Source organism: Hyperoodon ampullatus, assembly GCF_949752795.1.
Source record: "Hyperoodon ampullatus genome assembly, chromosome: 11".
NCBI classification, from domain to species: Eukaryota; Metazoa; Chordata; class Mammalia; order Artiodactyla; family Ziphiidae; genus Hyperoodon; species Hyperoodon ampullatus.
The window spans coordinates 91,030,604-91,053,259 of record NC_136924.1 but is presented as its reverse complement, the minus strand read 5'-3'; the positions used below and the strand labels follow the sequence as shown (position 1 = coordinate 91,053,259).

At 35.9% G+C, this 22,656-nt stretch overlaps 1 protein-coding gene across 1 annotated transcript in view; it reads right to left on the bottom strand.

Moving 5' to 3' along the window:
- Positions 1–301: 301 nt before the first annotated feature.
- The window catches only part of RERG (RAS like estrogen regulated growth inhibitor), a 105,462-nt gene continuing 83,107 nt past the window's right edge, over positions 302–22,656 (bottom strand). Inside the window, exons 3-5 of the mRNA XM_079714876.1 lie at positions 10,814–10,870; positions 2,337–2,410; positions 302–797 (exon numbers count right to left, since the gene is read on the bottom strand). Coding sequence (XP_079571002.1) covers positions 390–797; positions 2,337–2,410; positions 10,814–10,870 — 539 coding nt within the window. The 3' untranslated portion in view covers positions 302–389. The remainder of the gene's footprint in view (positions 798–2,336; positions 2,411–10,813; positions 10,871–22,656) is intronic.

The window sequence follows — 22,656 nt, the reverse complement described above, 5'->3', positions numbered from 1 at the left end:
ATCATTTGTAGACTTTGACAAGTAATGGAATTTAAAAGTGTTTTTGAAAAGACTTCCACCTATTGAAGCAAGGTGAAGATGCCTAAAAATAGCTTAATATGAACACAGCCATTTCAGAATCTGGTGATTACATGTTCAAACTGCAGTAGAGCTTATTTTATTCAAGCAGGCAAAAGAGAGATTGTCAGCACTGAAATTGCATTAAAACACTCTATAACTTCCCAACATATGGGAGGCTGGGACCAGTGGGAAGCCCAGATGTTTCCCAGAGTCAGAACAAAGAATGGAGTATTTTCTTTTATTTCGGGGGAGAAAAAGGGAAAAAGGGCAAGAAAGTGTTTCCAACTACCCAACCCACCTGAACAGGGCCTTCACAAGAACAGAGCTGCCTAACTGCTGATTTTGGTGAGCATCTTGTTAATGGCTTGCTTGACGTGCGTGGTGGAGCTGCGTCGCCTTGTCTTGCCCTGGACCATCCTCCGGCGACGTACCTCTCTACACAGCTCGTAGAATATCTCGGTGATGTTCCCTTCCCCGGTACAGGCAGAACACTCATAAAAAGCACATGCCAATTCCGTGGCCAGCTTCTCCCCTTCTTCTGTACTAACCTGTCTGGAGTGGTCCAAGTCAGCTTTGTTTCCAACCAAGATGAGAGTCACATTCTTGGGCTTTTTGATCTCATCCAGGATGTTCTTAAGTGGCAACACTTCCTCAAAACTTCCTCGGTCAGTAACATCATAGACCAGCACAAAGCCTTCCCCCCATCGCATGTGTCCTTCCCTCTGAATGGTGTCTTCCTGTTGGCAAGGAAAATACGGCAGTCGGGAGACCTGGCAGTAATTGCCATGGATAGATGCTGCAAATGCTAACGGTGATACCTTAATGACTATTCCTTATATTCAGTGTCATTAAAATTTCTCGGTAGTCTGCCTGCACAAGCTGACCTTCTCAATCAGTTTGGAGTTAAAAGCATTACTTAGGGAACTAGACATTTTCTAACTGCATAGAACCTAACTTTTGGCTTCTAATTGTTTCTTGCCACATCATTAAGTGTGTAATCCCAAGAACTATAAAGAAATTATACTCTTAGTTGAGCATATTGCCTCTGAGACTTTTCATCACAAATAAAGAATTGACCAATAGGTAACAGACAAGTAGACCTTATCCCATCCTTTGAGATCAGAATTAGAGGCACGGCATAGTGAAGTGGTTTTGATTTTTTTTTTAAATTTTTTTTCTCTCTTCAGATTAGAGACAATTAGCCCCCAGGACAGAAAAACAGTGAAAAATTGTATAGAGAGTCAAACTCAAAGCCAGGAGATTTTGGCTTCTTTTTGTATCTCAACACCCTCCAAATATTATGCGGTCCCAATAATGACAGAACCTCATTTGCAGTGATTCTCAAAGTGGGTGATCCTTCCTTCCTAAGAAGGTAGCATGTGTGATTTGAAAATGCATTACCTTTATAGGCTCAAATGACTTCTGCAGGAAAGTATTTCCCTGCTGCCTGTCTTTAGAATCAGTGCTGGAAGGTGAGAGCATATATAGGGAGCAGGTAGTGATGAGAAGGAAAACTGTATAATTAGCTGCAAGTATATTTCTTGGATTAAATACTTTTAACTCAAGTCTTCTTGGGATCCCAAGTAACTGAAAAGCACCATGAAATCCTTCAGCTGCCTAACTCTCATTCTTAGTGGTCATGCCTAATCTTGGGAACCAAACCTACCTATGAACTTGTTTATAATTTCAGAACAACTGGCTACAAAACAAATTTATATTAGTTTCATTTTAAAATAAGTTACTATTGTTCAATGATGCGGCTCAAATTTTCAATCGGATGTGGTGAGGTCTGAAAAGAATATTACAGAAGGGATTCTTAAAGTATTCTAAAAAAAGATTCTAAGGTCATATAAGTTTAGAATATAATATATAGTAAATTTCTTAAAGATTCCCCTTATACATAAACATATTAAGGCTCTGAGAACTTCTCCAGTAATGATATCTGTTTAACTTTATCACAGCATTCCAATGGGAGTTTTGGGAGATCTCTCCAACTCCCCAAAATATAGGTGGGCAATTCTATTCTAGATGATATTATGTGAATGTTATGATATTTTCAAAACCCCTTTGGAGTACTGGGTAATTTACATAAGGATGCATATGCAAATAAGTTAATGCTGTTGCAAACAAGTTAATATTGTATTTAAAATAACTAGATAATTAAAGTCTTTAGGCATCATTACTTAATTATAGAAAAAATATCTTAATTTTGTTCACATTATGCACATCTCATTTTTATTTGATCCAGAAAATATTTTAGCTTATTCCTCATTCACCTGGCCAGCAGTATCTAGTATCTCCATGGTGACAACTTCATCATCAATGGTTGCTTGGTGTCGGTAGGTTGATTCTGAGGAAAGGAGCAAAAAAGAAGGTGAAAAGGTAAATAAGTGCATGATGTAATTTGATGATTAGAATTACAAATTAGTCACAGGAGTATGTCTGTTTTTATAGCATAACGGAATGTGCATCCCAGGAAGTCTTTGCCTCTTATTTTATTCTCCTATGAGGCCAGCTTGCTGATGCTCTCTTCCTTCTAGAATGAGGCCTCTACATCCTAAAATGAGAAAGTGATTCCCACAAGTGCATTCTACCTTGATACTCCTAAAAATCCAGTTTCTGTAATCATGTTAATTCCTGTTCCAGACAAGATGGCATATAGACAGAAGCTGTTCATTTCTATCTAGACCTCAACCCTAGGAATGTAATAAACATTAGAGGGAAGTGGATGGCTATCCATGTAAAAAATGACTGTGTAAAGCTATGAGGGACCCTTGGGGCAGTAGAAGGTGGTTGGACCCCAGTGACTGGGGGTTGGTGAGGACAGTTACCCAACATGGAGGAGGGCTGGGCAGCATGGAGGGGAGAGGGAACAAAGCAGAGTTCATGTTGCCTCTTCAAGGTAGAAAAATGGCAGCAGTTCAATACCAGCTGGAGGCTGGTAAGATAATAACAGAGTAGTCCCCAAGCTCTGCTGGAGTCAGGAGAAGTTAGCAGGGGCAAGAGCACTAGGTGTCTGAGTGTGCCCCTGAATATGAAATGGAAACCAGAAGTTAAAATGGTGCTGCTCTATATGAAAACTAGAACAACTGTCATAAAGCACTCAATAAATGATCAGGTTGATGAAGTTCAGGTTGAAGAACTCTCTCTGAAAGCACTAGTAAATGATAAGAAGGAAAATGTGAAAGTAAAATATAAGAGATATGGATAGTAGAAATAGACTTGCTATTTTCTACTATAAAATGAGCCTCAAAGAGAGAATAAAATACATAGAAGAATGGAAAATATTTGAGGCTGTAGTGACTGAGAATTTCCCAGGATGAGAGACATTGAACAACTTCATATCAAAAGGACTGACAGTATAGAATGGATAAACAACAAGGTCCTACTGTATAGCACAGGGAACTATATTCAATATCCTGTGATAAACCATAATGGAAAAGAATATGAAAAAGATGTATATATGTATAACTGAATCACTTCACTGGACAGCAGAAATTAACACCATATTGTAAACCAACTATACTTCAATAAAATAAATTTTAAAAAAGAACTAACAGGACACACAAGTCCCATGTATTAACCTGTTACAACAAAATGTAAGGATATCAATGACAAAGAGGAAAACTTTAAAGGATCTAAAGGAAAAAAGCACATCACCTACAAAATCATGTGATTCAGATTGACCCTGGGCTTCTCATCAGCAAAACTGAATTCAAGATCCTAATGGAGTCATGCAAAACAATGAAACTACAACAAAAGCAATCCAGAATTACAGGTCTAGATAACAACAATATATCAGGTTGGAGGAGGGGGAAGAGACCAGAGGCAGATTTGAGTGAGCTAATGTACTTGTCTTACTCCAAATGATGACATGACAAAAAGGAAGAACTAAAAAAAGTGAGCAAATTATTCAACTCAACTGTTAGAAGAGGAAAACAGAAAAAATCCAAGAAGATATGAGGAAAGAAGTAAAAGAGAAAACAGTAGAAAAAATTAGATAAGGTTAACAAAACCAAAGCATGGTGCTTGAAAAATTAAAAAAAAAAAAAAAAAGGTGGGTGGAGGAAAGGTAAAAATCTGGCAATACTGACTAGTAAATTAAGAAAGAAGGTGCGATCAAACAAAACTTAGCATAAAAAGGGGAAATAATTACACATTCCAGTGAAATAGTAATAAAAATAAAATAATATTATGAACTGTATACCAAACAAATTTCAAACACTTGATAAATTTTGTGAGAGAAAAAAATACACAGATTGTTGCAATGAGAAATAGAACACAAGTAGATCAATAGTGGGTAAAGAAATTTAAATGCTGATTGTAGATTTCTCTTTGTCATAATGAAGTAGCTACACTCAATTGGCTTTATAGGAGATTGCTATTAAACATTAAACAAGCTGTTCTAGAAAAAAAAAAAAAAGAATAGCTACCCATTACACGAACTCCAACAAGAAGTATTGCAAAAGTAATATGAAGAGAAAAGAGAAAAAAATTGTAGGCTAATTTTATTCTTAAACATAGATTCAAAAATTCTAAATAAAATATTACCCAGTTGAATCCAACAGTGTAATAAGAAAAGTACATCATAAGCTAGTAGAGTTTATTTCAGTAATGCAAAGTGTTTATAACTATTACTGCAATTAACACATTAAAGAACTAAAGACAAAAACCCACATGATTACCTCTATAGGTAGATCTACAGCATGATAAAATGTATATAAACTTAAAGTATATGCATATATAGAAAAATATTTTTTTCAAAAAATATGTAATAGCTAGCACACACTGATTATCATTTGAACATGAATGGTTCTAAATGCTTTACTTATGTTAACTCATTTATTCCTTACAAATATTTCATGCAGTATGTATTACTATCAGATCCATTTTATGTGAAGAAACTGAGACACAACAACATTTAATAAGTTGCTGAAGGTCACACAGGTGTTAGGTGGTAAATGGTACAGTTGAGACTGGAACCCAGAAGACTGGCTTTAGGAATTTAGGCTTTGAACCACTGTGCTAAGTAGCAACCATATTAGATTATGTACCTATGGGAAAGAGGAGGGCAATGATGTCAGAAGAGGGGATGCAGGAAAAATAAAGTGAAATAATATAAAGGCTTCACATACTCATGACATGGTGCCAGGAAAACAGCAGCATGATTAACTTAACTATTAACTCAATTAACTCAATTATTTGCACTTCAAGTACCCAAATCACTAACCAAGCAACTAACTAAAACCTAGAAGTTTCTTTCTCATCAGGGTAGCCAGTAAACCAGTGTTTTTATTTCATTTCTTCCCTATCTGTCTCATGTTTCTGACTTTCATTTCTTCAGCTCATCAACTATTTTACAGTTCTTTTCTGACCACATTTTTAAGTAACTTTGTTGTAAATCAAATCTCCTACTCAAAATAGAAACCACAGAAAGGAAACTTAACTAAGGAGCATAAGCTAGCCAAGCTAGCCTTCGACCTGCCATCAGTTGTGTGTAATGATCATTGCCATAGGCATGGCCCATTGTGAATGTATTTTCTGAAAAATAAAATTTTAAAATGAAGTTTTGTTCGTTTTGTTTTTTTTAGACTCCACATATAAATGATAACCTGGCAATAGACATTTAGGGTGCTTCTATATTTTGGCTATTGTAAATAAATGTACAGTTCACGGAATATAGCCAATAGTTTATAATAACTATATATAGTGTGTAATCTATAAAAAATTGAATCACGATGTTGTACACCTGAAACTAATATACTATTGTAAATCACTATTCCTCCATTTTAAAAAATGAAAATGGGATTATGTTCAATAGATTTTAACAAGTGTATTTTATGTTACTGTCATTTTCCTATAATACATAATCCTTATGTGGTATGTACAATGATTCTCAATTCTAGATCATTCCATCCCCCTACTCTTCTATGTTAAATGGGAGATTATTGTTTTGTCTAATTGAATGCTCTAAAATACTATTTACAGTAACTACTCATCTAGAAGTTTTCTCTCAGTTATTTCCTTTTCATCTTCAGTGCTCCAGCCTGAAGAGGAGAGGCCAGAGGGCAGCACACAGCTAGGATCCATGCCCTTTTTGTTTCTCTCTCCACTGTTCTGCAGTGGTGACCTTTGCGCTGCCTTCCCTTTGAAAGGACTGGCATTAGCCCTGGAGCCTGGAAAACAGAGTTCTGGGCTCTAGCCCATCTCTTTGCACCAAAAGTTGTCTGACAGACAGGGACATTTTTCTCAGTTGCCCCCATGATAAATAGGATATGTATTTCAACCAGAGAAGGTCACAGTAGGGGGGGGGAATAAAATATAATGAAAATGGTATGAAGTTGTGTGATTCTTTGGCTGTTTGTTAACCGAAACGGAAACGTTGAAAGGCAGGAAATGAGGGAATGTTAGCCACAGACAGAGCAGCGGGTGGCAGCAGTGATTTCATCTAAGCTGAACACTGGTTTCATGCCATTTGAAGCATTTTTTTTCTTTAAGCCCCTTCTCTCTCTCATTAGGAACCCATGTCTACATGTAAATCAGTGGAAACATTGCTTACAGAGGCAAAACGTTGTACATCCGTGTGCTAGAATTATCCGAAGATAACTCTAAAAAATGTACTAAGTACTTTGGAGTGAAACTCTACTATTCATTCTAAAACATAAGAATAAATGCGTATGTGTTTGGAGGGTGGAAACACTTTTCTTTTTTTCATACTAACAGAGAATGATAATTTTTAGTCTTTTTTCTTGAATGGTAGGGAGAATGATTGTTTGAGAGATACTTTGAAATGAACCAAATATTGCATACTGTAAGGTCAGTATTAGTTTCAAGATGGAATTAGGCATATTAAATATATATATATATTAAACATATATCTGAAGTTCACTGTATATGAGAGATACATGATTTATAACCTATATTCATTACCATTTTATAAACAAGTATATTTTGTATACTAAAAGAAACTGATGCTCAAAGGGATGTTTTGTGTGATTAATCCTTTCACTAATTTAGCTCTTCTGCAAATTTCAACATATTAATATGGACATTTGGCTAGTACAGTAACAATGACGGTTAGTAATGTTGATTTATACTATAGTGGGAATTGTACTAACTGGAGTTCTATTGCTGGTCTAACCACAAACTAGCCATGTAATCTTGGATAAATTTACTTCTTTGGACTTGCTTCCTTATTTGCCAAATGACGATCTCAAAGTCCCTTGCTGTGCCAACATTAAATAGTTCTGTGAGTTGTCTGAGCACCTCTGTTTTAGTATCCAGTTGAGAGCATTTGTTCTGGGTGTGTCTCTCTGTTAGAATGAGCCTTTCCAAGCAGAGGGAATTATAATACAGGCAGGAAGAACCAATCTCAAAATCAAAGTGGCAGTGTGTCCAATATGTCTCCCACTTCCTACCCTCACTCTTGTCTGAGCCTTTACTAACCAAGTAGAGACACCATAATCCATTCAAACACAGAGTAGGGTGCCTCCTAGGTAGCAGTAGTCTCTCTCTCTCTCTCCAACCGCCCCCAACAAGCAGAAGTACACGTACACACACAACTGTACACGATCTAAGCCTTTGTCTGTGTTCTCTACCATGATCAGCATTTTCAGAAGGTAATATGACTCTCAGAGGTAGAGATTCAGTTCTTTTTTTGGAATCTAATCAGAACACAGAAGCTGTCCTGCACCCAGAACACTGCTGCCACCTCCATCAATCAGGGGTTTTTCCTGGTTAGGTGGTCCAAGTCCCAAATCCTATAGGCTTCAGTGGTGGTTTTCGAATGCAATTCAAAGACCAGCTCTGGCCTCTGACAAAGATTTCACTGGTCCATGGCGAAATGAGAAAAATGTAAGGAAAACTAAAATTGTCCAATGTAAGGGATTGAATTTTTTCTTAGAGTATATCCTTCAAAACACTTGGAGGCTAATAATATTTCCTTCTTTTATGAAATGTAAGTGCCACCAGAATGTGAGTTTAATTCTCCCTCACCCTCTGAGCCTGCATCCCTAATTGGAATTCCTGTGATAGTTCCTCTCCTTAAAAAAAAAAAAAATCTAAATTTTGGGAATCACTTGCTATTTTCTTTATAGAATTATCTGAAGCAAGAATTATCTGTAGCAAGCATTTTCTTTATAGAATTATCTCAGAGCAATAGATGTTCCCGTGTTGTTAACATGTTGAATAGTGTTCATAGTCTTCAGCTTCTCATGGAGTGATAATTCTGTTGAAAAAAGGCCCCATGTTTTTGAGGAAGGCTGTGCATTCAGAATTCAAAACTGTTTTTTGCAAATATGCCATTTTACTTTCTAAGGTAGCTTTCCCTTTGGGTGGTGGTTTTGAAACTCTATAATAATAGTATGAAGTTACATACAGGAAATGCTTGGTTCATCTTGAATCAGATGGATTGGAAACTCCTGTAGGCTAGAACATTAGTGACTTCTAGTACATGAGTGTACACACACACACACACACACACACATCCAGTTTCCAGGGTGACTGAATGAAAGCCTCACCTGGGAGTGAGTCATCTATCTGATACTCCTGAAGTCAGATGAGCACTCTTGTTGCCTAGCAACTGCAATCCTTTTGGAGCAGCGCGGTACAAGGTCACTCAATAAAATTTCATTATTCTTAGTGAAGGAAGCCCGAGTTACAGATAACTGATGCAGGAGATTTCTATTAATAGCTGTCATCTTTCAGAAGGAATAAAACCAAAGGGAAAATGGTTCACCCAAGACTAATTAAAAAGTAACATTAGTTACTAGAACATATTCAGAGAGAGCTCAAAAATTTTATGAGGTCATTTTTTAGAAGCTTCATCTTTCGTTGAGATGTACTGGTACAGCTAAATAACATTAGTATTTTTTATTAACTCCCATAAATTATTAAGATTCTCAGGAATTATAATCTTTATAAAACTTAGATAAGTAATAAAAATATAAGAGGAGAGTAAGCATTTACTTAGGTGGGGCAAACAATAGATAATGAATGATTTTTTCAAACCAAGTACATTTTTAGATCCACATATATCATCTTAAGATTAGATTGTGGCTATGTTAAAACATGTCAAAAATTATTGATGTTGAAAAACTTTTTATTTAAAAGCAAAAACAGAGATGATTAATGAATGTAGAGACATGCTGTTCTCTTACATTAAAAGATTAAATATCTTAAAGCTGTGAATCTTCTCAAAGTAATTTATAGTTTTAATGCAATTCCAATAAACATTATGTCATGTTATGATAGAGTTTTAAAAACTGACCTGGAAGAATAAACTAGAGATAGTAGCCAAGATAATTCTGTAAAAAAGTAAAGGAGGAAGGCTTTCTCTACTGGGTTTCAACATGTTCTCAGGAACATACAATTATCAAAAGAGTGTGGTACTGGCATGGATGTGAAAAGCAAATCTAGAACTGCATCCTCACATACATGATCCCATGTATGAAACAAAGGCAGCATTGGAAGCAGTGGGGAAAAGTGGGGATTGTTCCATAAATAATAGGAGGACAGTTGGTCAACTATTTGGAAAAGATGTTGGGTCTTCACCTTTTACTTCTCACTAAAATAAATTCTATAGGTTAAAAAGTTAAAGATTAGATAAAATATAAGATCACTCTCTATCCCCTTCCTTGTTCAGTTTCCCTTTGTAATGCTTATCACTATTTGACATGTATATATTTGTTTTTTGACTCTTCTCTCTTCATTAGACTGTAAGTTCAACCAAAGCCCATGTTTTCTCCCTCTGCCTATTGATTTATCCTCAGCACCTAGAATCATCTGACACATAGGAGGCATTTCATACATACTTGTCAGGTGAATGAGTGAAAGCAATGAAAGGAGGCACAAGGGGAAAGAAAGCCCCCTTTGAAACGGAATGTGTGTAACCTTGTAGTATAAACACAAAAACAAAAAACAAACCAGGAATCATCTTGCCCCACTTCATCATTCTGAGTAAGGCCAGCTCGGTCTGGGACACTGTGCCTGGTAATGAAATGATGTATGCCTCTCCCTCTTCATATGAATTTCAAAGACGTTGACCTTTACAAAACCAACTGAGGTCCCGAAGCATAATAAACAAAAACTCAAAGGCTTAATTCAGAGTCAAACCGTAGCTTATTTGGAACCCATGGATTTTCAGTGTTATTTTGAAGATGAGAACTAAATAGATTACGAATAAGTACTCTGCTTTGGACCATGAAAAATACATGTGACGGATACCTCATCCATTAACACTACTGCTACTTTCAAGATCTACAGATATCAATTTTCGCTGCTTCTTTTTTTATTTTTAAAATAGGCTTAAATCAGATGCATTGGAGAGAAGAGGGGGAGAAACATAGTTTATTTATACATTTTCCCAAAATGAGCGTTCACAAGTTTTATATTACTGTTATCCTCCCCTTCCCATGCCATTCTCTCCCACACCCAGTTAGCCACGACCACTGCATCCTCTTTTTCCCACTAGAATGATGCTACGTTTACTGATGGAAGAGCATCAAGTTGTACCCATTTCCTTCTTGTCTCTGGTTTGACCTGATTTCATTCTATGCATTAAAATTCCACAGGGTTCTAAGCACAGATGGCATGCAACACACATCCGTCTTCTTACAGGGCTTCTTCGCATGATTTGATAAAGCACTTCCCAAATAGCTGCAAGATGCTTAAAAATGTTGCAACAGAAAATGTCATTCTCTCTTTTGGGTCAAAACTTTGATCGGAGAGAAGGAGGAAACAAAATTTGACCTACCAAGGGTGGGATCATATTCCCAGATGAACCGTTTGGTCAGAAATCTCACTACAAGAGCTGTGGGAAAAAAGAACAACATTTCAATCAAATTTATTAATTTTCTTATAGTTCTTACCCTCATCAGGAAAGAGAAATAGCGCATACAACTATATGTGTTTTATGTTTCCTGGGCATATAAACCCAATATAAACCCGATATATCGATTTATGTTTATTCAGATATTTTTAAAATTTCATATTGTGGCCTAAAAATTGGTGTAATGTTTTAATGGTTTGTTGTGCATTAATGAACATCTTAGCTTTGTTCCTTTAGTCACAGAGTTAAAAACATCACAATGTGAAAATGCGCACATATAGTTTTTAGCCAAACAATGAATTTAGCCATAAAGCATTACAATATGGATGTCTAAAGTTTGAATACTGATAATGATTGATAAAGACCAGTTAAAATGTGATGCTTTTTACTGTAATGAAAAGATATTTGTATTATAAAAAATATTCAAAATTACAGATTTTATTAGTGAATCATTAAAGCTTCTCAAAAGTAAGGCCAATGAAGTACTTACAGTCAGGATCAGCATCTGGAACTATGCTATTCACTTCACTTGCATGATCTCCTCGACCAGCACTTCACCCCTGAGAGGCAGGTACTAGGATTGACTACATTTTTCAGATAAGGAAACTGAGGCTCTGAGAGGTTAACTCATTTAACTAAGCTCACCTAGCTAGTTAGTGGCTGAGTCAGGATGTGAATTCAAGAGGCTGTTTCCGAAGCCTGTAATTTCTCCATTGTCTAAACTGAATTTAAGGCCAAGGCCATCTGGCTAATATTTAACTAGAAGGTGAGTCAGAAAAAGAGCGATGCTTGAGAGAGGTGGATTCTATTGTCCTTAAAAAACCGATGGGACACAATGCTGAACATTTTTTTATTCTTGTATTATAGTTGAAAACAATGGTTTTTAATCTTTAAAAAAACTTTTTTTGGAGGAGAGTATCACAAACAGTTTAAAAATAGAATGTAAGCTTTGGACCCTTTCCCTGGAAAAATGTATATACACACAGTCTAGTATATAATTTCAGCAGGCTCACCAGCCCTTTGAATACCCTTGATGGTCTTCCTGGGATCCCACTGACCCTAACTAAAGAATCAATGTCTACTGTATTTTATCATTTAAAAATGTCTATTGTGGTAGTTTTACTGAAATGCCCTTTATGTAGTAGTCTATAAAGATAATCCTTGGAGAAACAAGACTATTTAGTTGAAAGTCACTGTCAGTCTCTCCTTTGTCTGTTGCCTCTGTTAAGATCAACAGGGTATATACCCCTCTACCGCAGTGGTTTATATGAGAGATCCCAGTGCAAATTGCAATGAAAACCTCATAAAACAGACTACAAGTAAACGTGCCTTGGCTGGAGACTGAAAGCAGCAATGTTCTTTCTAATTACAGAGTGTGAGGCCAGATTTGAGCCAAAATATTTTCAGTGCCTAAAGTAGCAAGGCCACTGACCCTATAATACTTCCCACAGTGAGTGTACTTGTGGTTTGATCTTCAACTTGCAGAGTCTGTCACTGTCCACTCTCTTGAGACTGTCTTTTTTTTTTTTATGTAAGAAACTGTAAGCCCTAGACGGATATTCTTCTGTTTTTCAATTGTCAGTGTTAGTATACATAACTGCTTGCAGTATTCAAAGAGTTTCACATTTTATCAGAACATGGAGTTTTAACTCAAAATGTTGTGACCTAGAAAAATTCATTTATCTGACATCTTCAAGGCATGAGCTATTAAAATTAATAAAATTTTTTACATAACTGAAGTTTGAAGTACCCCAGTTCCCAGACCATTTAAATTTAATCATTTCTCAAAGAAATCTTTATAAAATGTTTTAGACAGGCCATTCGCCTTTCAAAACCAAGTATACCGAGTAGAACTAAATCACTCTTAAACGTCTGGATCTTAGTTAAGAATCTTGATTAGTGCCCTGTGTAGTTATGTGATGATACTTTTAGAAGCTGTAGAGTCTTTGAGGCAAAACAATTCTAAAGTGCTAGGGCTTGCTTTTGCATATTTTTAATTTTTGGTTATATAAATATATTTTTTCATATACACGCATATATAACTTTTTCCTCCCTAAAATACCATGGCTTTCTCTTTTTGCCACGGTTTCCGAGACTACCTCTAATAATCTATCTATAAATGTACTTTGTTACTTTTATTATTCCAAAGATGGATAAGCCATATTAACAAGCTTGTTAGAATTTTGTCTAATATTGGAGTAAGTTAGTTCTGGGATTTGGTTTTAAACAATTTGTTCCAAGAATATAAAAATGATTCTGGTGCACCTTTGAGTTATCCTTTTGTTGTTGATAACGTCATTCCTGCTGACTCCTGGGTTTGGGGCTTAGTTTCAGATTGCCACCTTGCAATGGGCAGTGCTGCTCGGCTTAATCAATGAAATCAATCTACACATTTTTATATTCTTTTTAAAGGGATCTACATCTTTATGTCATGGTTATTTTAACAAAGGAATCATACATTTAAAAAAAATTCAATCTACTTCAAATGCAGTAAAAATCATCAAAAGCCATGTTGAAAAATGGACATGTCATATATTCATTTTTTGAAAACATGTTTTCATCTCTCACAGATTATTCATGGAAAACACAAAAGCATTTTATATATTATTAAGTTTTCAATAATATCATAATGTAAAATTATTAGTTGAAAGAATGAAAATAATTTTACATCTTTGGAAATGATATCTGCTAAAGGCTCTATTGTTATTTAAATTGTCTGAGGTGTGTAAGTGACAGTCACCATTTATTGATGCAATTACAAAACTTCACCAGTATTATTTCGTCCCTAGTTTTATTATAATTTTATTATGAAATATAATTTTCATATGGGATATATCTTACCAAGTCTCACCTCCTCCACCACGACTACTCTCATCACATGGTTTTACCTCTTAACAATAATACAATTGCTTTCTCAGTGGTGTCCCTATTTTAACTGCACCCCCCAGTACTCCCTTAAACTACTCTCCACACAGCAGCCAATGATTCTGTTAAAACTTGAACCATCTCTCACATCTTTTTCCCCAAATGCTCGCTGACCTCATCTCATTGAATAAGTATTTTTCGAGTGACTTCTCTGTGCCAGGTTCTGTTTTAGGTGTTTGTAATAATCCAGTAAACAATTGAGACAAAGATCTCTGAACTTACCAAGCTTATATTCTTCTAGGAGGAGACAGTTTTTAAAAAATAAAAATAATAAATAAATTACAATAGTCTGTTAGAGGTGTTAAGTGCTATCAGATAAAATAGGAAGAGCAAGGTAAGGGGGATTCAGCATTGGGAGATGAAGGTGTGAGAGTTGTTATTTAAGATTGGGTGACCAGGGTAATTCTTGATGAGAAGGTGATAGAAGAAAGAGATGAGGGAAGATATGTGGGGGGAACAGTGCTTCAGAAAGAGGGAACAGCCAGTGCAAAGGCCCTACAGCAGGAATGTGTGCTTGATATGCTCAAGGAATATTAAGCAAACCAGTATGGCTAAAGCAGAATGAGCAATAATAAGTATAGTAGTTGATTAGTTTATTTTCTGTCTGTCATGATTATCAATGTATGCTAGTTTCCAACAAAACGGAAAATTCACTAAATAGAACTTAATTGAAAGAAATATTATTAAAAGTGACATCAAGATAATAAATAAATAGGATAAAATTCTGTTTATAAGCAAGAGTTAGAAGGGGGGCTTCCCTGGTGGCGCAGTGGTTGAGAATCTGCCTGCCAATGCAGGGGACAGGGGTTCGAGCCCTGGTCTGGGAAGATCCCACATGCCGCGGAGCAACTAGCCCCGTGAGCCACAAATACTGAGCCTGCGCGTCTGGAGCCTGTGCTCCGCAACAAGAGGCCGCGATAGTGAGAGGCCCGTGCACCGCGATGAGGAGTGGCCCCCACTTGCCGCAACTAGAGAAAGCCTTCACACAGAAATGAAGAGCCAACACAGCCATAAATAAATGAATAAATAAATAAATAAAATAAAATAAAAATAAAAAAAAAACTGGAACCTCGGCCCCCGCCCAGGTCCCAGGGCCAAAAAAAAAAAAAAAAAAAAAAAAGAGTTAGAAGGGAAAATTTCTATATTAAAATAGCCATACTATTTCTAAAGGTTAACAAGACTGGGCTAGTTTTTCAAAATAATTGCTGATGTCATTATCACGATGAGGCAGACATCTGAAGTACCAGCTTTAATGATTATAATGATATTTTAAAATGCAAATTGATTGGATGTAATCTGTGCAATAAACCAACTTTTAGGAAGAAATGAACTTTTCAAGGTAAATGAAAACTAACACACATGATATTCTTATACTTTAAAAAAATTTAAGAGATATACTCAAGAGAGATTCAGACAGAACTTTCAAAGGTTACTTTTTAGACTCATATTCTTAAAAAAAATCCTGTTATGTATGTCATTATTTTTCACTTATACAATCATGAAATAACCTGATTAACAATCTGTATAATATAACTGTGTTGTAAGATACTTAAGCATATGAGACCCCCTAAATATTTGTGATCATTGTCTTTTCTCTAGGTCTCTTAAAGATGTATCCTTATTATTAAAAATCTAGTCTTTTTGTCTGAAAGGAACTTTTATCTCTTTACTGATGCATATTGAATGTGTTCTCAGTTAAAGCAGTTTCCAATTACCTGTCCTCTCCAAACTCTGGCTTTCTCATCTATAATATATGGATAGCAATATCACCTTGCAGCTCATAGTTGATTCTTTTGCTTCTCCTGGATCCTCATATACCTCTGCAACATGAATTTCAATCATTTCCCATAGCACTCCTTACATCACCCCACCAGACTGATTGTACTCCTTACTAACATCATGCATATTCATCTCTTAATGCCTCTAATCACATTTCTACTGCTGCCTTGAAAGTCCTTATCTAACTAATAAAATCCTAATCATCCTTCAAAATCTAGTTCAAATATAACCTCCTTTATGAAACCTTTCCTTTCTTTCTGTATCAGTTAGCAATTGCCATGTAACAAATACAACCCCAAACTCAGTAGCATACAACAATAAGCATTTATTATGGGAAAATTATCATGTGCTTATAGAATCGTGGTCAATTGATTATCTTGGGAAAAAATCCAGCTGAAAAGTGTTTAAAATAGTTAGGTCAGAATTTTTAGGATAGGAAAAGAATTTCTGCTTCAATTGAGAGTACTTCAAAGAACATTAATTTTCACCTGCCCATTTTGACTAACTTTTGAACTTGCCTTTGATCCTGGTAACACACCCAGTGAAAACCCTTAATTTCACATAGTGCTAAGATGGTGCTCATTACCTCCTACATTCATATCATAATGAAAAGTTATTATGAATATGTATTAAGTGATGTATATGGTTTTTATTCTGTAACCTGCAAGACTTTCATACAAAATATATTTATTTTTAAATTGTAAGACCAGGTAACTTTTAAATACTTTAAATGACCTTCCACAGGAGTCTATTAAATTTAGAGCAATTATTTCATGAAGAGTTTTAATTATTCTGTGAAAAACAAACAAAAACTTTTGTTATAGGAAAAGAAAGCAGATATGGATAATAGTAGCATAATCAGTGTCCATTCTGGGTTGTAAGTATATTTACTGCCCATTATCTGAATTATTTTTCCTATTTTTTACAACCAAACTTCTCAATGTTTAATACAAATGTTAAAGCTTAAAAACCATGAAAAAACATTATAATAAACTTACACAGTATCCCAAACGTGAAACTTCTCAAAATTATGATGCATAGAAGATAGAACATCTCTCTTTTCCTCTTCTTCCCATTTCTACTTCATTACACTACTTACAGTGTAACTACTTGGCCAGCAAAAAATGCGAAACAATGGTATACATTACCAAGCTTAAATGGGTGGCAAAAGTCAACACTAAATTGCTTTCAGTTTGAATTTTATGAGTGATAGGGAAAATGTCACAATAAGTAAAATATTTGAAAAATAATGAAAAAGAGAAAGAGGAAAGAGCTTAATACCACTTGGGAATGGTTTCGTCACTTCACTAAGCACAACCTCAATTTAAACAATCTCATAAAAATTATAATGGGAAAACAGTAAGAAAAAAATACTGCAGTTTTTTTTTTTTTGTGGTACGCGGGCCTCTCACTGCTGTGGCCTCTTCCGTTGTGGAGCACAGGCTCCAGACGCACAGGCTCAGCGACCATGGCTCACGGGCCCAGCCGCTCCACGGCATGTGGGATCTTCCCGGCCCGGGGCACGAACCCGTGTCCCCTGCATCGGCAGGCGGACTCTCAACCACTGCGCCACCAGGGAAGCCCAATACTGCAGTTTTGTCGGTATTGTTATCCACCTTCCTTTATTGAGTGTGTGCTATCAGGTCAGGTGCTGTGCTATATCTTTACATGTATATGTTTACTCTTCATTGCCCCATAGCATGGAATATATGCATGTGATTATGTATATGGATACACATATTATAGGTATGTGTGTACCTCAAGGAAGAAATGAAGGCTCAGATAATTTACATTTCTTCCTGAAATATGTGCCCACTCTTGTCTGACACCAGTGTGTCACCCTCTCTTATTTAGTGGAAGCCCCTCTTTTTACAGATGAGGAATTTGCCACTAGAAAGCTGACAAGTCTTATTGGTACACTCCTCTATTGTTACTAGACTCTTAATTTGAAAAATTTCAGGGAGAAAGTTCTATGTACTTTAGAAACAGGGTCTATTTTGAAGAAAATATATTGTTTAGTCACCCAAAACTGCTTTTGTGACCAAAAAAGGGATCAAAACCCTGGTGAAAATAAAGGCTTGAAATGTCTCTAGAAAAAAGTGAGTTTCTAGACGCTTCTGAACATTCCTGGGCTTCTTTTCTTGCCTTTGTGTGGGGCACTGACCCTACTCCTTTCATTTTGTAGTGCATGGTGTACTAACACAGAGAGAGAAAATGCAATCATCCTTATGGTATCATTTGGCTTCATCGGAACGTGGTTGGCTGTATGTTTCTTCAAGGTTGCTTTCAAGGTTAATAATTATTATATTAAATACATTGCAGAGATCCTTACTCATTTTGAGTGTCCCGTAAATAATTTCAGGCTGATATCTTTTTTAACTTTGCACCCTGGAAAGTCCAAAGAAGCTAAAAACTAGTCAGCATATTAAGTAGGTAACCCAGAATGGAACTAAATCAATGAAAGGGAAAAAGAAAGATGTATTTAGAAAGCAATAGACTCATAGATAGTGTAACTATTCACCAGAGCATTTCTACTTGTGGTAACCAGTGAAGGATCACCTCCTCTTTCAAGTCTTCCCTGGCCTTCCCAAGCCGTTAATCACTCCCTATGTGATGTGAAATCGTCACTTGTTTCTTCTCTATTATGAAACGTGCACAGCTGCCTTGGAAATTATTCACTTATACTACCTTATGTGTTACAAATTGTGAGTGACCTGAGATCAGAGATAAAGCCTTGTTCACCTTTATCTCCCATGGCTGGCATACTGCCTGATACATGATATGTGCTAATAAATATTTGAAGAAACCAATGAGGAAACAATTAAAATCTGGATAAATTATTTGGCCACCGTATTACTACTGTACTCAGGTTGGTACTCTAGTGTGTTTTTATTATCTGAAAACATCTTCTTTGCAGCAGAACTTCCAGTGAATATATGGCACCACTTCTCAGGTTCAATGTCTACTTCAGATGTCTATTGAAAACCTGATTCATCAACCTACAGGCCCCTTCTCTCAGGCCAGAGGAAACCACAGCCCCAGACCTCATACTACTATCAGCCCTAAGTTTAACTCCAAACCTTCAGTGGTCATAAGCAGCAGAGAAATAAAAATGAGCTTACTTACAGAAATAGAGAGAATTCTACCTTAGACCTGTGGAGATAGTTTATTGCTGAATAAATTAATTTTGTAGAACTAAGTACCTATTTAATAACTATATGAGCTGTTGGATTAAAGTGTATATACTCTTAGAAAATACCGTTAAGTAGATTTTAGTTATGATTTAAATAAAGACACTAATGGAATTTCTGGAATGCTAACTATCAAAAGGGTAGTTTGTATTGAATATTGACTACAAGCTTATTTATTTCTCATAAACACTCTCAAAAGTAGGAATTAATGTTCCTATTTTACACATAAGAAACCTGAACTGAAAAGTAAATAAACTTGTCTATTTTGCAGAGCAGTCAAGTGACAGAACTGATTGAACCCAGGTTTGTTTACTTTAAAATGCATGCTTTTTCTAATGTCCAATATTTACCACTATATTTTACTATTTCTATGGATATGATTTAATTCTGAATGGTTGGAATTGTTTTCCCTATGAGCTTACATCTGACAAAGAGGCATGCTTTGAAGAGTGCATTTTTTGTTCATGACTAGATTTCTTCATCCTCAGTGGAGGAAATATCCATGACCAGAAACCATGGCAACACAGAAAGAGAATATGAATTTCAAGATGCAAGAAAGAAATTTTATATAAATAAGATTTTTGTTTTTCTCTTGAAAAGGTTTTTAAAAGATGGAGCAAAAGAGAAAAACAAGTGTGCAATGATACAGACATAAAGTAGTATATGATAAGCAACTGTTTTCTTACTAGTTTCCTCAGTCACTAACAAGTTCCTTCTTTCAACAACACAGAATAGAATGTCAGGAAACATTTTAGGCAGTGAAGAAGACAGCACAGAAAATAAGACACGGTTCCTATTTTTGAGGAGCTGAGAATTTGCACTTTTGCATGTTCCAGGAAAAATCAAAAGACATGTGGGTAATTTAGAATATTGTCTAAGTCCTGTTATGATGCCTGGGTAAAAGAAGGAAGGCCAGAGTGAGGTGAGTCTAACCGATTTAAGTGCTTCAAAGCCAGAAAACCTTCTTGTGTTTTCCAGAAGAGAAAGTGTAATAGACAAAATCAGAGTAATATGTATAAAGTGTCAATCCTATGATTGCTTCTGTTCCATCTTTGAGGTGGATGGGGTTTGGCTAAAATATAAGAGGAAGTTCAGTTTTACCTTTTTCCTCCCCTCACCCTGACCTCAATCATCCTCCTGTCAAATCAAGCCTCCAGATAAAATTTCCCTATTCCCCACCCCCTGGATCTGACACTTCTGGTCTTTTGTACTTTATTCCTGGGTCTCTCTTCAACCACCAAGCCCCAAGTTCATGTTCTTCCTTTTAGCAGGCTTCTCTTTCTCTGACTACACTAGCCTCCCCCAAGAAACATGGGCCGTTGTGCCTCAAATCAAGGACTGAACTATAGAAATCTCAGCACAAAGACTTGATCTAGAAGGACCTGTGGGGGACAGCACAGCTCTTTGAAGTTTGGGCTTAACAGCTGCAAGTATGGCTGAAACCAAGAATGTGGCAGTTTGGAATCTCAGGACCCCTAGTCAAAGCAGACTAAAAGCCCTTTCTTCACTGAAAGGGGATGGAAATAGGTTGCCCTGGAAATGAGATGACAAAAAAGCACCCAGAAATTGTGTGACTTGAAATGTCAGATTTTTTTTTTAATTTTTAATTTTTAAAAGTTTTATTGAAGTATAGTTGATTTACAATGGACTAATTTTTGCTGCACAGCAAAGTGATTCAATTATACATATATATTCTTTTTCATTCTCTGAAATGTCAGATCTTAAGGAGAGGGGCTCAGAGCAAAGATGTGTGCACAGAAATCAGATTTCAGATTTACTGATATCTAAATTTAATATTTTCAAATGCTTCTTGTATGGCTCTCTCATTAAGTCTTTCTCTCCTCCCCACATATATGAGAGTTACACACATTTATTTAATCATTAAATATTTATTTATCACTGTGCTAGACATGAAAGAAAGCAAGACAGAGGATTCCCTAAGCAAGATCTTTGAAATGACTTCATATTAGACCTAAATTGTGAGCTAAGTCTTGGATGAGTTGAACTTGCTAACTTAGGCAGAGTACAGCAAGCAAAGAGCATCATGTTCAAAGGCCTCCCATGAGTCATGGGAGACCCTGGTTCATTTAGGAATCACAAGCGGTTCAGCGTAGGTTGAGTGGTGTGTGGATGGAGCTATGTAGGGGGTAGGTTGTGAGGTTCTTCACAGCCCAGACTATGAAGGAGCTTATATGTCACATTGACGAGCTTGGATTTTACTGTGAAGTCTATGGGCACACAGAGGTTCTGAGTAGGGAGATGGCTCAATTTGAGCTGGTTACCTATGGAAATTATTCACTGATTAGATGTACAAAGTGTGAGAGAGGGATTGGTCTATATGGAATAAAAGTCTGAGTTATTCTCTGAGGCAGAATATAATGGAGAAATGAGTTAAGTGCAAGTGAGGTTGGATTTGAACACGTTGAACATGAGACATTAATGAAAACATCCAGGTAGAGAAGTCTCATCTCTCCATCCATCCACCCATCCATCCACCCATCCATTCATCCATCCATCCATCCATCCATCCATCCATCCATCCATCCATCTTCTATGCTTCTATTTATCTACCCATCTATCATACATTCAACATTTATTTATTAAATGCCTGTCATGTCCCAGTCACTGCTAAGCACTGTCCCACAGGCAGCTGACATCATAGCATGAAGCTGGAGAGAGTTGATCATTGCTAGAATGATACTTTCTAGTGATTGGCAAATGCAATGGGCATAGTTAAGATGCTCAATGTAGATAAAGAAAAGAGGACTTAGCACAGAAGTGCTATCTATCTTCAATGTCATCTCATGATGACTTCTCTTGATTCTTATGTTCTCTTCCTTCTCAACTCCTAAAATTTCTAGCTGAACTAAAAAATTTAACAGATCTAGTCAGGGGACAAAAATTTGTTCATATAGCCATAGTTTCTGAAGCAGTCCCATCCCCCATCCCCTACTCCTTGTTCTATTTCCTGTGATGGTCAAAATAAATTGACATAAAAAACATTCAAGCCCCATAAAAACATGGAGATTGAGCAATTTAATGGAAATTTTTTAATTAATGCAGTATAAAAGTGGATGCTTTATAATACCAGAAGTTCAAATGAGATGTAAATTAGTTCCAGATGGGGGTCTAAGGATTGCTTTTAAATTATTGTTTATTTAAGCCTGAACATTTTGACTTCTCCTGCATTCTGACAAAAATATCACTCTGAGAAAGAGTTACAGAATTAAAGTCAGTTCTCTGTGCAGGAAAAATTTTAAAGATAAATGGTGTAATCTCCAAGAATTATTAGGGAGATGATTTATTTTGTATCTGAAAACCTAGCCTTGGAGTCTAGCTTCAGTGCATTTCAAGTCTTGAAAATTGACTTACTTTGGTATGGAATGGTAAGGTAAGGATTTGGTTTTTGAAGGTTAATAAGTCAAAAGCTATGGATTCTGTGCCCAGGAATTTGAACCACTTTTATATAAGTTGGAAATTATTATTCATTTTAATCATTATTCATTTTAATTATAATTCAATTTAATTATAATTTAATTATAAGTGGTCCTTAAGAAATAAATTACCAAATTTCCTAAGCCAGAGTTTTAAATTTAATAATTTATAATTATTTTCATTAAAATAATATTTTATACCAAGCCATTATATTTAAGAAGAATTATCTGTCTTGTATTAAGTATTTTTCTAAATTTTTCAAGAGATTTGGATATAAAATTCTAATTTTTAATTTTTACTCTTTTCTGGAAGAGGAACGTGTATGGTGTTAATGTCTGACTTTCTTTTCCTATGCTTATATTACGATAACGCACAAGAAATTGGCAACTGGAAACATATGGAATTCGTTGGAGCATAAAACTGATTCAGAATGACTAA